Source organism: Somniosus microcephalus, chromosome 22 (assembly GCF_052327205.1).
Source record: "Somniosus microcephalus isolate GS21.2 chromosome 22, FLI_Smic_1.0, whole genome shotgun sequence".
NCBI lineage: Eukaryota > Metazoa > Chordata > Chondrichthyes > Squaliformes > Somniosidae > Somniosus > Somniosus microcephalus.
This window is the reverse complement of record NC_141008.1, coordinates 61,985,553-61,997,594: the sequence shown is the minus strand read 5'-3', so window position 1 is coordinate 61,997,594 and position 12,042 is coordinate 61,985,553. Positions and strand designations below refer to the sequence as shown.

The 12,042-nt window shown below is 44.8% G+C and overlaps 1 protein-coding gene across 3 annotated transcripts in view; it reads right to left on the bottom strand.

Annotated features, from left to right (window-relative positions):
* The window catches only part of ddx52 (DEAD (Asp-Glu-Ala-Asp) box polypeptide 52), a 31,605-nt gene extending 21,278 nt beyond the window's left edge, over window positions 1-10,327 (bottom strand). Inside the window, exons 1-7 of one of the 3 annotated variants that reach the window (XM_085964923.1) lie at window positions 10,146-10,327; window positions 8,020-8,248; window positions 5,011-5,162; window positions 4,692-4,877; window positions 2,530-2,673; window positions 1,158-1,269; window positions 323-395 (exon numbers count right to left, since the gene is read on the bottom strand). In XM_085964923.1, the coding sequence (XP_085821049.1) occupies window positions 323-395; window positions 1,158-1,269; window positions 2,530-2,673; window positions 4,692-4,877; window positions 5,011-5,162; window positions 8,020-8,248; window positions 10,146-10,238 (989 nt within the window). In that variant the 5' untranslated portion in view covers window positions 10,239-10,327. Of the gene's footprint in view, window positions 1-322; window positions 396-1,157; window positions 1,270-2,529; window positions 2,674-4,691; window positions 4,878-5,010; window positions 5,163-8,019; window positions 8,249-10,107 lie in introns of all 3 variants that reach the window. The other 2 variants (XM_085964925.1, XM_085964924.1) reach the window with 2 other exon arrangements.
* Window positions 10,328-12,042: the final 1,715 nt, after the last annotated feature.

The following is a 12,042-nucleotide window of genomic DNA, read 5'->3' as shown; positions in this document are numbered from 1 at the left end:
CCCGGTCAAGACCCCTCAGGATCTTCTGGTCTGTATGATTCAGCTACATTCTGCCTTTACCAACTGAGGAATATTTGGGATTTCTCATTTAAAATGCTGCCCATAACAGTTGCAGCTGATGCAGGATACATAAATAAATTTCACAGTATTCATACATGGCAACATTTAATAATCCACATAATTTAATAACCTGCTTTAAAATGCAATCACACTCCACCAGAAGATCAGGTCTAGGACCCCAAAAGGCAGAAACAGAAGTCAAAGTGTTGCATCAACTATGGCTTTCATGTAACATTTCTGAAAAAGAGAAAGTACCCAATACCTGCTGAGGTCCAGTGCTGGGGGGTCCTGTTTTAACAAATAGATCAGTCTGTTTGGAGTAGTCACCAAAATATCTGGAGACAAAGAAAAAAAAAAATCAACTACCGTGGTTGTTAAAATCAGGTACTTGGAAAAAAGCAAGCCACCTCCATTCACAAAAAATACTTCAACTTTTAGGTTCCCTACTGTTTCTGCCCACTACCATTCTTTCTCCATCAGTTGAGAGAGTGAAATGCTTTAAAGCATGTTCAAGATGGCCAAGGGGTGCTTCAATAAGCCTGAATTGCTTTAGCAAAGTTGTCCTCTGCACACACACACAATCCTCCTTCCAGCAACCAAGTAAAAACCCCTGCAATGTTTGATCATCATTCAAGGCTGAGGGTTGAGAATCAAAGGACATAAGAACGAGGAGCAGGAGTCGGCCATTCGGCCCCTCGAGCCTGCTCCGCCATTCAATAAGATCATGGCTGATCTTTGATCTCAACTCCACTTTCCCGCCAGATACCCATATCCCTCGATTCCCCGAGTCCAAAAATCTATCGATCTCAGCCCTGAATATACTCAAAGACTGAGCATCCCCAGCCCTCTGGGGTAGAGAATTCCAAAGATTCACAACCCTCAGTGAAGAAATTCCTTCTCATTTCAGTCCTAAATGGCCGACCCCTTATTCTGAGACTGTGACCCCCTGGTTCTAGACTCTCCAGCCAGGGGAAACAGCCTCTCAGCATCTAAATTTAGGGTTCCAACTAGAGCTCAATCCAGATGTTAGGCCCATCTTTTCCCAGCCAAATTAAAATAATTTTATTTTGAAGTGGATATATGCAAAAATCACTCACCAAATTTATTTGATGTCTTAGGACCAAACTTTTTGGCGGCCTCAGCTGCTTTGTTGATCATGCGAATCCTGAACCCAACACCTTCAGAGAGTTTTACTAGCTCCCGATGAGTCTGGGAATAGAGGAACAATCAAATTTACTCAAGTTCAGTCAGAATACTTGAGAGCTTAGACCATTTATCTTGTTCTTCCCAAAGTTTGTTTGGGAAAAAATGTCCTGTGAAAAGCAGAAATGCTTCTACTAGTTCCCTCTTCGTGGATATACAGATTGGTATTTAAGACGACTAGGAAATATACATACAACAACTTGCATTTATATAGCGCCTTTAACATTGTAAAACTTCCCAAGGTGCTTCGCAGGAGCCTTACCAGACAAAATATGACCCCGAGCCACAGAAGGAGATATTAGGACAGGTGACTAAAAGCTTGGACAAAGAGGTAGGCATTAAGGAGTATCTTAAAGGAAGAGAGAGAGGCAGAGAGGTTTATGGAGGGGATGCCATAGCTTAGGGCCTGTACAGCTGAAGGCACGACCGCCAATGTTGGAGTGGTGGAAATCAGGGATGCACAAGAGGCCAGAGTTGGAGGAATGCAGAGTTCTCGAAGGGTTGAAGGAGATTACAGAGGTACGGAGGGGCAAGGCCATGGAGGGAATTGAACACAAGGACGAGAATTTAAAATGTGAGGCGTTAGCTTTATTTTCTTAAAAAATTCAAAACACATGCGCTGTTCTAGTTGCTGGGAGTGCAGAAAAACAGACTTAATGCAGCCAATCCCTAAACTTATGCTCATGTACTTGTGAAGACAGTGCAGTACCAAAAAAAAACACAAGTGGTAACACTGAGAAAGTCAATGCCACTCTCTCAGAAGCTATACTGCTCTGCTACATTAAGATCAGCACGTTTAACAAGAGCACAACTCATTCACCGAATCATTGAATGCATTCTGATGTTGGCCCAGGCTCGATGGTGCTAAGTGCCAGCTTTGTGTCAACTGTCTCTGACAAGCTACTGTGTGTCAAAACTAAGTAACTGCAAGGTTGTTTTTAAAACAATGACGACTCGCAGTCGGACTGGGAGGAGGGGAGCCGGGAATGGTGGCCAGAGGGTGAGCGGGAGAAGCAGGCCACCACACGTGGAGCCGGCAACAGTGAGGAGGAGGCCGCGGTGACGAGGAGAACGGAGCGGCTGAGGGACATCGTGCTCCCACTGCCACTGGATGCCAAAGAATTGACTTTCTGAACACGGCGCTGTAAGAATAGCTGACGTGTCCCTACGGGGAGTAAGCATTCCATTGTACTAGTACATATGGCAAATAAAATTGAATTGAATTGATGGCTTGCTGTCCAATAGTCCTCTGGTAACAAAACATACCTGGTTGGCAAGCTCACGAGTTGGAGATAAGATCAGTGCTCTGAAACCTTTGTTCATTGGCTGTTTTAGATAGGTCAAAAGTGGAATGCAAAAGGCCAACGTCTTTCCTGATCCAGTTGGGGCACAGGCCAGGATTTCACGATTCTGTTAAAGGTACATAGCACAGCTGGAGGTGAACTCTGATATAACAGTATATATTTAAACCAAAAGTCCTCAGGATATGATAGCTATTGAGAAATGCCTCATTATTTTCACTTCCTTTTATTTTACTTATCTATCAGTCTTCAAAATACAGGAATACATCTGCACAATTTTCCACACAGCATGGTTGAACTTTAAATTCAGGGCTCAGAATATGAATGATATACCTTTCACGAAACTTGCATTGCCCACACAATTTTTCCTGTGTGTTTTGGGCCTCCCTACGTCACACAGGCGAAGGACAATCCACCCGACATCTGCCTACACCATTAAAGTTGGTCATTCTGAGATGTTCAAGAGCAGCGATATCCTACCCTTCTTATGGGAATATGGTCCAAATTCATAAAGCCCTTCCCGTACTCAGCCCAGCTGAGAAATTTCACTGGAGGTGCAAACCCTAATATCAGAACCAGCTAGTAAACCAATGTACTGCACCACGGGGTCACTCCACCAAAAGCAACGTGCTGAACATTTGCTGCTGTGGTATAAAGTTCCATATACATAGGATATACAGCACAGAAACAGGCCATTCGGCCCAACCAGTCCACGCTGGCGTTTATACTCTACTCGAGCCTCCTCCCGTCTTTCCTCATCCAACTATCAGCATAACCCTCTATTCCCTTCTCCCTCATACGCTTATCCAGCCTCCCCTTAAATGCATCGATACTATTCGCTTCAACCACTCCCTGTGGTAGCGAGTTCCACATTCTCATCACTCTCTGGGTAAAGAAGTTTCTTCTGAATTCCCTATTTGATTTCTTGGTGACTATCTTATATTGATGGCCTCTAGTTTTGCTCTTCCCCACAAGTGGAAACACACTGTGTCTACTCTATTAAAACCTTTCATAATTTTAAAGATCTCTATTAGGTCGCCCCTCAGCCTTCTCTTTTCAAATAACAAAATCAAGAGAAGTTGCTTGGTTTAACAAAATTCAATGGCAGCAGCCCTCTAGTATCTTGCCCATGCAGCCACTATTTATGTTAGTGTGAATGCCAAGTTTCAGCAAGCTATTTAACTGCAATGCCACAATAACCAATTCTTGTTCTCATCGACGTCGCTAAATATGCATTTCTAACAGAAGTGAACAGTGATCGGGAACAGGAATTCTCCACTCTCTAGCCCATGGATACGGAGGGGATCTGTAGTGTCTCTGCCCCAGCCAAGATCAGCTATATTAGCATAGATTTGGGATGCAAGCAGACACCTGCCTGGTCTGCATGGCTCAGGATCAACACGCCACAGGGACCATATTGAAAGAAAAAAAGACTTGCATTTCTATAGCACCTTTCATGACCACAGGATGTCCCAAAGCACCTTACTGCCAATGAAGTGCTTTTGAAGTGTAGTCACTATTGTAATGTACAAAACATGGAGCCAATATGCACACAGCAAGCTCCCACAAACAGTAATGTGATAATTGTCATAAATCTCATCCTCAAACAAACGACTCATGAAATAACACTGGACGGCCAGCTGATGGCGCCGTCCAAGGAGTATAAATACTCGGGCGTGGGCCCAGCTTTTCAGGGACATTTTGTAAGACAGGAACTAGTGAAGTACAATTAGACTTCCATGTTCTGAAACAAGTTGATTAAAGCCTTGCTTTATGCTCGAACCAAGTGCGGAGTGAGTTTTATTACGTCAGTAATGACCAGATAATCTGTTTTTAGTGATGTTGATTGAGGGATAAATATTGGCCAGGACACCGGGGATAACTCCCCTGCTCTTCCTCGAAATAGTGCCATGGGATCTTTTATGTCCACCTGAGAGCGCAGACGGGGCCTCGATTTATCGTCTCATCCGAAAGACGGCACCTCCGACAGTGCGGCACTCCCTCAGTACTGCACTGGAGTGTCAGCCTAGATTTTCGTGCGCAAGTCTCTGGAGTGGGACTTGAACCCACAACCTTCTGACTCAGAGGAGAGTGTGCTACTTAACGAGTCAACAGAAAAATACTTACATGTAGCATGATGGGTATAGCTTGCATCTGTATCGGGGTCGGCATTTGGAACCCAGCTTCCTGTATGTGCTGAATAACTTTTGGGTGGACCCTATATTCCTGTTGGAGCTGCTCAAAGGTAGCAACAGGTTCAGGGATATCGGTTCCATCCACGTAAATCCGATGCTTACGCCGGAATTTATTTATCTTGAAAAGAAAAAAAGAATTTTACTTTAACATAGGCGTACATTACAGTAGAGCTTTTAAATTGTTTCCCCCCCCCCCCCAAGAAGTGTTTACAGTAAGTATCCGTGTTCCTAGATAAGGACAAAAGACAAACCTTCTCTCGTCGCTGATGTTCCAGTTTCTCAGCACTGGGTTCATTGCCCCTATCGCCAGTACTACTCTTGATCTTCCTTCCCAGTGAGGACATTAGCATTATCCCATCATCGTCTTTGGTGTTGGCAAAAATGTCACGCACTGTTTTGGTCTCTGTTGATGGTGGTTGGGGGCGGGTGGGAGGAGGAAAGAGAGAGAGCATGAACATTTAGTGCCAAATGGCAGCGAAGGCCCATAGTGCACGATACAGCCATAGTTGAAAAGAGATTAATTAAATCAGAAAGTCGCAAGGAACAAATGCTTAATCTTTCCCTCCATCACCAAAATAATCATTTGGATTCAGTGCTATTTTATTATACATTTAACATAGTCTCCTCTCCTCCGTTACCATGGCTGAGCAGCTCAATGGGAAAACTACTCCAACACCACTGTTAACACTACTTTTGATATAGCAGCCAAGAAATGCATGAGGGTTCTTGAGAAAGATAATTCAGTCACTGCTGATGCAACTCTCCGCACTCGAGTAAAATAATTAAGTGCGTCTGTCAGCAGTACAACCAAGTTCAGAAAGCAGCCAGTTGGGGAATCATGTGGTCTGCCACTGTGGCATATGTGGGAGTAGTGACATGCTGATGTTTTAAATATTTCCCAAGTGTCGTAACAGCAAGTTCAAGCATCAAGCGCCCGAGTTGTGGGACGCAGATTTAATCTCCGGCTTGACTAAATTCCTAATGTTAGTATGATCACTGGTGGGAGACCAGGAAACCTCAGACAGGGAATGCCACCCCCAGACTCAGACCATCCTGGCTGCTGTATGAGAAACAGCACTGGAGGAGGCTCGAAAGCAGGTTACCTGCCCACTCATGTGCCAGTCTAGCGAGACCATACAAAAGAAATATAGGGGAAATGAAACAGCGAGCGGCCCAAAAATCATTGATGTTTGAAAACTGGGAGTGCTTCTTAAAAAGTAAACTTGTGTATACCAAGTTATTTTTAAAAATGAAAATGTTAGCAGCCATGAGCTGCTGTGTGTAAAGTTTGCATACTAAACCTTCAAAAATGTAGTGCCAGCTGCTCCGATGGCAGAGTAGGTAACTGCATCGCTTGTCGTGGCACTGAACCATGCAAGTCTTCTCCTGTGCTGAGTTAGCTCATCATAGCCACAACTATGATAAAGAAACATAGAAGATAGGAGCAGGAGTCGGCCATTCGGCCCCTCGAGCCTGCTCCGCCATTCAATGCTATCATGGCTGATCATCCAAATTCAGTACCCTGTCCCTGCCTTCTCCCCATATCCCTTGATCCCTTTAGCCTTAAGAAATATATCTAACTCCTTCTTGAATATATTTAATGAATTGGCCTCCACTACCTTCTGTGGTAGAGAATTCCACAGGTTCACCACTCTCTGGGTGAAGAAATTCCTCCTCATCTCAGTCCTAAATGGCTTACCCCTTATCCTTAGACTGTGACCCCTGGTTCTGGACTCCCCCGCCATCAGGAACATCCTTCCTGCATCCAGTCTGTCCAGTCCTGTTAGAATTTTATAAGTTTCAATGAGATCCCCTCTCATTCTTCTAAACTCCAGCGAGTATAAGCCCAATCGACCTAATCTCTCCTCATACGTCATTCCTGCCATCCCAGGTATCAGTCTGGTGAATCTTTGCTGCACTCCCTCCATGGCAAGAACATCCTTCCTCAGGTAAGGCGACCAAAACTGCACACAATACTCAAGGCGTGGTCTCACCAAGGCCCTGTACAACTGCAGCAAGACATCCTTGTTCTTGTACTCGAACCCTCTCGCTACGAAGGCCAACATACCATTTGCTTTCTTAACCTCCTGCTGCAGCTGCATGCTTACCTTCAGTGACTGATGTACAAGGACACCCAGGTCTCGTTGCACTTCCCCTTCTCCCAATCTATTGCCATTCAGGTAATAATCTGCCTTCCTATTTTTGCCACCAAAGTGGATAACCTCGCATTTATCCACATTATACTGCATCTGCCATGCATCTGCCCAATCATCCAACCTGTCCAAATCATACTGGAGTTTCTCGGCATCCTCCTTACTGCACACACGCCCACCCAGCTTTGTGTCGTCTGCAAACTTGGGAGATATTACATCTAGTTCCCTTGTCTAGATCATTTATATATATTGTGAATAGCTGGGGTCCTAGCACCGATCCCTGCGGTACCCCACTAGTCACTGCCTGCCTCTCGGAAAAAGAGCCGTTTATTCCAACTCTTTGCTTCCTTTAAGAAAAAGGCTCTATAACTGGCCTCCGTGTCCCTGGCGAGGGAGGGGGAAGAGCAACGTCGGTCAAGATTCCTGCTCCTGATCACTACCCAGTGCCACCTGCTGAAAAGCGTGCGTGCATGGACATTGAAAAAGGACAGGACTGGGCTGTAATGTGATGCCCCTCAAAGTCAAATAACTTATTGACATTGTCATGGTTCAAACATAAGAGAACGGCCACTAGATTATGTCCGTATTCTTGTCTCGGGAGGGACCAAAACAGGACAGAATTATGGGGTAGCAAAATACTGCGGATGCTGGAAATCCGAAACAACAGAAAACACTGGAAAAACTCAGCAGGCCAGGGCAGCATCCGTGGAGAGAGAAACAGAGTTAACGTTTCAGGTCAATGACCTTTCGCCGAAGGGTCATCGACCTGAAACGTTGGCTCTGTTTCTCTCTCCACAGATGCTGCCCTCGCCTGCTGAGATTTTTCCAGCGTTTTCTGTTGTTATACAGAATTATGGGGAGGGGGTGAGGAAAGGGAGAAAGGATCGGATGCATCTCATTCTGCTTCTATTATTACTTTGTACAAACCATTATATCAATGGCATCTTTAAATATGTTCATCACTGCGTAAGAATGGCCATGTGCATTTTTTGGGCAGAAGGAAAGAAATCACTCGCTGCAAAAACAAAAATTACTGTACCTTGTAGATTTGGAAATCAGAATGATCAACTTTGTGATTATTCTCCTGTTTTAGCAAGCTCAACTTACCTTTGTTCCTCTTTTTGCTCCTTTTCCTCTTTTCTGATCCATTTCCCTCAAGTTTTTTTCCCCCTGGGGATGCAGATGAGTCATTAGTGACCTCTCCATCAGAACCCTCTTTCAGTCCATTGCTTTTCAATGTACTGCCCACTGGCTTGCAGCTCTTAGCATGCTGACTGTTAAAAAAGTCAAGGTCTGTAGGGTTTTCACTTAAGATGACATTGTTTGACTTTGTTACCTGGAATTACATGAATAATATACAATAAGACATTGTGTACAATTTTACAGCGTAGGTTGAAGTGAATGGTAAGACATCACTGAAAGGTTCAAACATCAAACTAAAGCACAAGCACAAAACCTAAGTAGCTTATCAATGCCACTTGAACCACAACACTACACCCTAGCCGATATTAATCCATTTAAAACAGTCAGGGAGTTTATGGGGATGGTTTTATTCAGATTCCAATGAATTTTTGCCCTCCCAGCAACAGATGTTGGAGCAGTGATGAAATGTAACCTTCCATAATCAGAACACTTAATTTTAAACAGGAGCCACTAAAAGTTAAGGGCACTTTGGGAGAAACATGGAGATGCAGTACAATCTAAATGGTACTATTTTGAGGGGGGTACAAAAGCAGAGGGTCCTGGGGGACATATTCATAAATCGTTGAAGGTGGTAGAACGTTAGTAAGGCGGTTAAGAAAGAGTATGGGATACCTGGCTTTGTAAATAGGGGCATTGAATACAAAAACAAGAAAGTTATGCTAAACCTTTACAAATCTCTGGTTAGGCCTCAGCTGAAGTAGTGTGCGCAATTTTGGCACCACGCTTTAGGAAGGATGTCAAGGCCTTGGAGAGGGTAAAAAGGAGGTTTACTAGGATGAGGGAGAGATTGGAGAAGCTGGGATTGTTCTCCTTAGAGAAGAGGTTAAGGAGAGACCCAATGGATGTATTCAAAATTATGAGGGGTTGTGATAGAGCAAACAGGGAGAAACTGTTTCCTCTGGCAAGTGAGTCAGTAACTAGAGGTCAAAGATTCAAAATAATTGGCAAAAAAACTGGGGGGGGGGGGGGGGGGAATTAACATTTTTTCACACCGAGCGTCGTTAAGATCTGGAACAAACTGCCTGAAAAGATGGTGGAATCAGATTCCATAGGAACTTTCAAAAGGCAATTGGAGGTGTACTTGAGGGCTAATTTGTAGGGTTATCGGGGAAAAGCTGAGGTGTGGGACTAAATTGCACAGCTCTTTCCAAAGAGCCGGCATGGGCACGACAGGCTTCCCTCTGTGCTGTTGATCCCAAGTTGCCCTGACTTCACAACTGAATGGTTTGCTAGCCCACTACAGACGGCATTAAAAAAATCAGCCACACAGCGTGGCTGGAGGCACATGAAAGCCGTTGGGTTTTAGATCAGACTCTCATCCCTTGTTGAACCCGGGCTTTTACAATAACTCCACAGCTTGCACGATGATTTCGCCACTTGTTGTACAGTTGTAGTTTAGTGCCGGCCGTGGCTCAGTGGGTAGCACCCTCGCCTCCGAGTCAGAAGGTTGTGGGCTCAAGTTCCCACTCCAGGGTCTTAAGCACAAAAAAACTATCTAGGCGGACACGCCAGTGCAGTAGTGAGGGAGTGCTGCACTGTCGGAGGTGCCGTCTTTCGGTTGAGACGTTAAACCAAGTCTCCTCTCTCAGGTGGACGTGAAAGATCCCGTGGCACTATTTTGAAGAGGAACAGGGTAGGGGGGTTAGCCCCGGTGTCCTGGACCAATATTTACCCCTCGATCAACATCGCTAAAACAGATTATCTGGTCATTATCACATGGCTGTTTGTGGGATCTTGCTGTGCGCAGAATGGCTGGCGTGTTTCCTACATTACAGCAGTGACTGCACTTCAAAAAGTACTTCATTGGCTGTAAAGCGCTTTAGGGCGTGTGAAAAGGCTCGATGGAAATGCAAGTCTTTAAAAAAAATCATTTGGCGATTCACTTAAGGTTCTGGACGGTTGCACGCGTGAGGCCGCGGCCTAGCCCTGGGGCTCGCGTAATGCCATCCCAGCCTCCCCTCCCCTGCCGCGGCTCTGGCACTGCAGCCTCGCCTCCTGTCGCTGGGCCCTGAGTCCCCGGGGCCCCTCACCCGCAGCCTCTCGGCGTCCCGCCCGAACCGTCTCCAGTCGAACTTGGCGCCGGCCCCCAGCGCCCGGAACAGGTCGAGCGCCTCCATCGCCATGGAGGACGCGGCGCAGTCAGCAGCATCGAGCGCCAACAGCCCAGCGATCGGTCGGCAATCCTCATCCGCCGCTTGCCTGGAATTAAAGTGACAGCCCACCTAAAAAAAATGCAATAACCCACTGGCTGAAATTAAAGAGACAGAACGCCTTCAAATAGTAAAATAATCCACCTCCTGCTTGCTGGAAACTGAAGCCAGCGACCCCCTTAACAACAACTTGTATTTATATAGTACGATAGCAAAAATACTGCAGATGCTGGAAATCCAAAATAACAACAGAAAATGCTGGAAAAACTCAGCAGGCCAGGCAACATCCGTGGAGAGAGAAATAGAGTCAACGTTTCGGGTGAAAACCCTTTGTCAAGACTGAAGAAGCACAGGAAATGAAATAGATTAAAAGGCCAGTGGGGGCTGGGAGAGAACAAAAGAGATTTATGTAGCGTCTTTAACATAGTAAAACATCCCAAGGCGCTGCACAGGAGTATTATAAGACCACATTTTTTTGACACTGAGCCACATAAGGAGAAATTAGGGCAGGTGACCAAAAGCTCGGTCAAAGAGGTAGGTTTTAAGGAGCGTCTTAAAGGAGGAAAGAGAGATAGCGAGGCGGAGAGGTTTAGGCAGGGAATTCCAGAGCTTAGGGCCTCGGCAACAGAAGGCACGGCCACCAAAGGGAGCGATTATAATCAGGGATGCTCAAGAGGGCAGAATTAGAGGAGCGCAGATATCTCGGGGGGTTGTGGGGCTGAAGGTGATTACAGAGATAGGGAGGGGCGAGGCCATGGAGGGATTTGAAAACAAGGATGAGAATTTTGAAATAAATAATTAATCTAATCTCACTGCCTAGCACAAAAAAAAGCTGAATTGAAAAAAAACACAGTACGGTAGCTATATCCTTATTCCAAATAAATAGTTTAAAAAAAAATCTCTCAAGCTAATGATTCATCCCAGAAGACAGTTCCATGATGCTGGCAGCTATTCTCCATGTGCGAGCCAAGACAATGAGTGTTGACAGGCTATTCTACTACAGAGAGCATCACAATGAGATCTGTTCTCATCTATAGTGCACGCCCACCCACTCTTTAGCAAGTGGCACAAGACAGTGATCACAAGTGAGAATCGTAGGTTATTTTTATCCTATTTCCCTAGCTCAGAAACACTGCAAATTATATCCCTGGCTAACATCAGCCAGCTCATCATGAACCAGAGAACAAACCTGAGATCTGCATTGCTTTTTATTTAAAAAAACATTAAGTGTATTATTTCACATAAAAATAATCGGGAAATGGATTTCCAAATCCAGTCAGCCCTATCTTCTTGCAAGTTTACTGGATGACTGAAGCATTACTGCGACTATTGTATTTGTCAAGGCAGCATGCACTGCCTGGGAAATGCAATTATACAGAAGGTGGGACGAATACAATTTGTCACACACATCCACCTATCAAGTGGAAGCCTTTGCAGGATAGCAGGAGTGCTGATGTACTTGTAGTTCATTGAAAATCTTTGCTGCATTCCCACTATTTTCAAAGCTGAGCATTGAAACAATGGCAATTCAGCACAGCATCAGCACCCAATGCTACATCACTCCAAATAACAAATATGGGATCACTCAATTAGGAGGACAGCCAATCTGTGTTAAGATTTTTTTAAACATTAAATATGGGGAGATATTTTTACATGCATATTCAATGAGAAAACGATTACAAGATTTTATCCCAACATATTGCTTTAATTTTTCTTCGTAAACAAACGGGGTTTTTTTTACATCACAACTCCCCTCCCCACCTTTCCTCAAGGACTT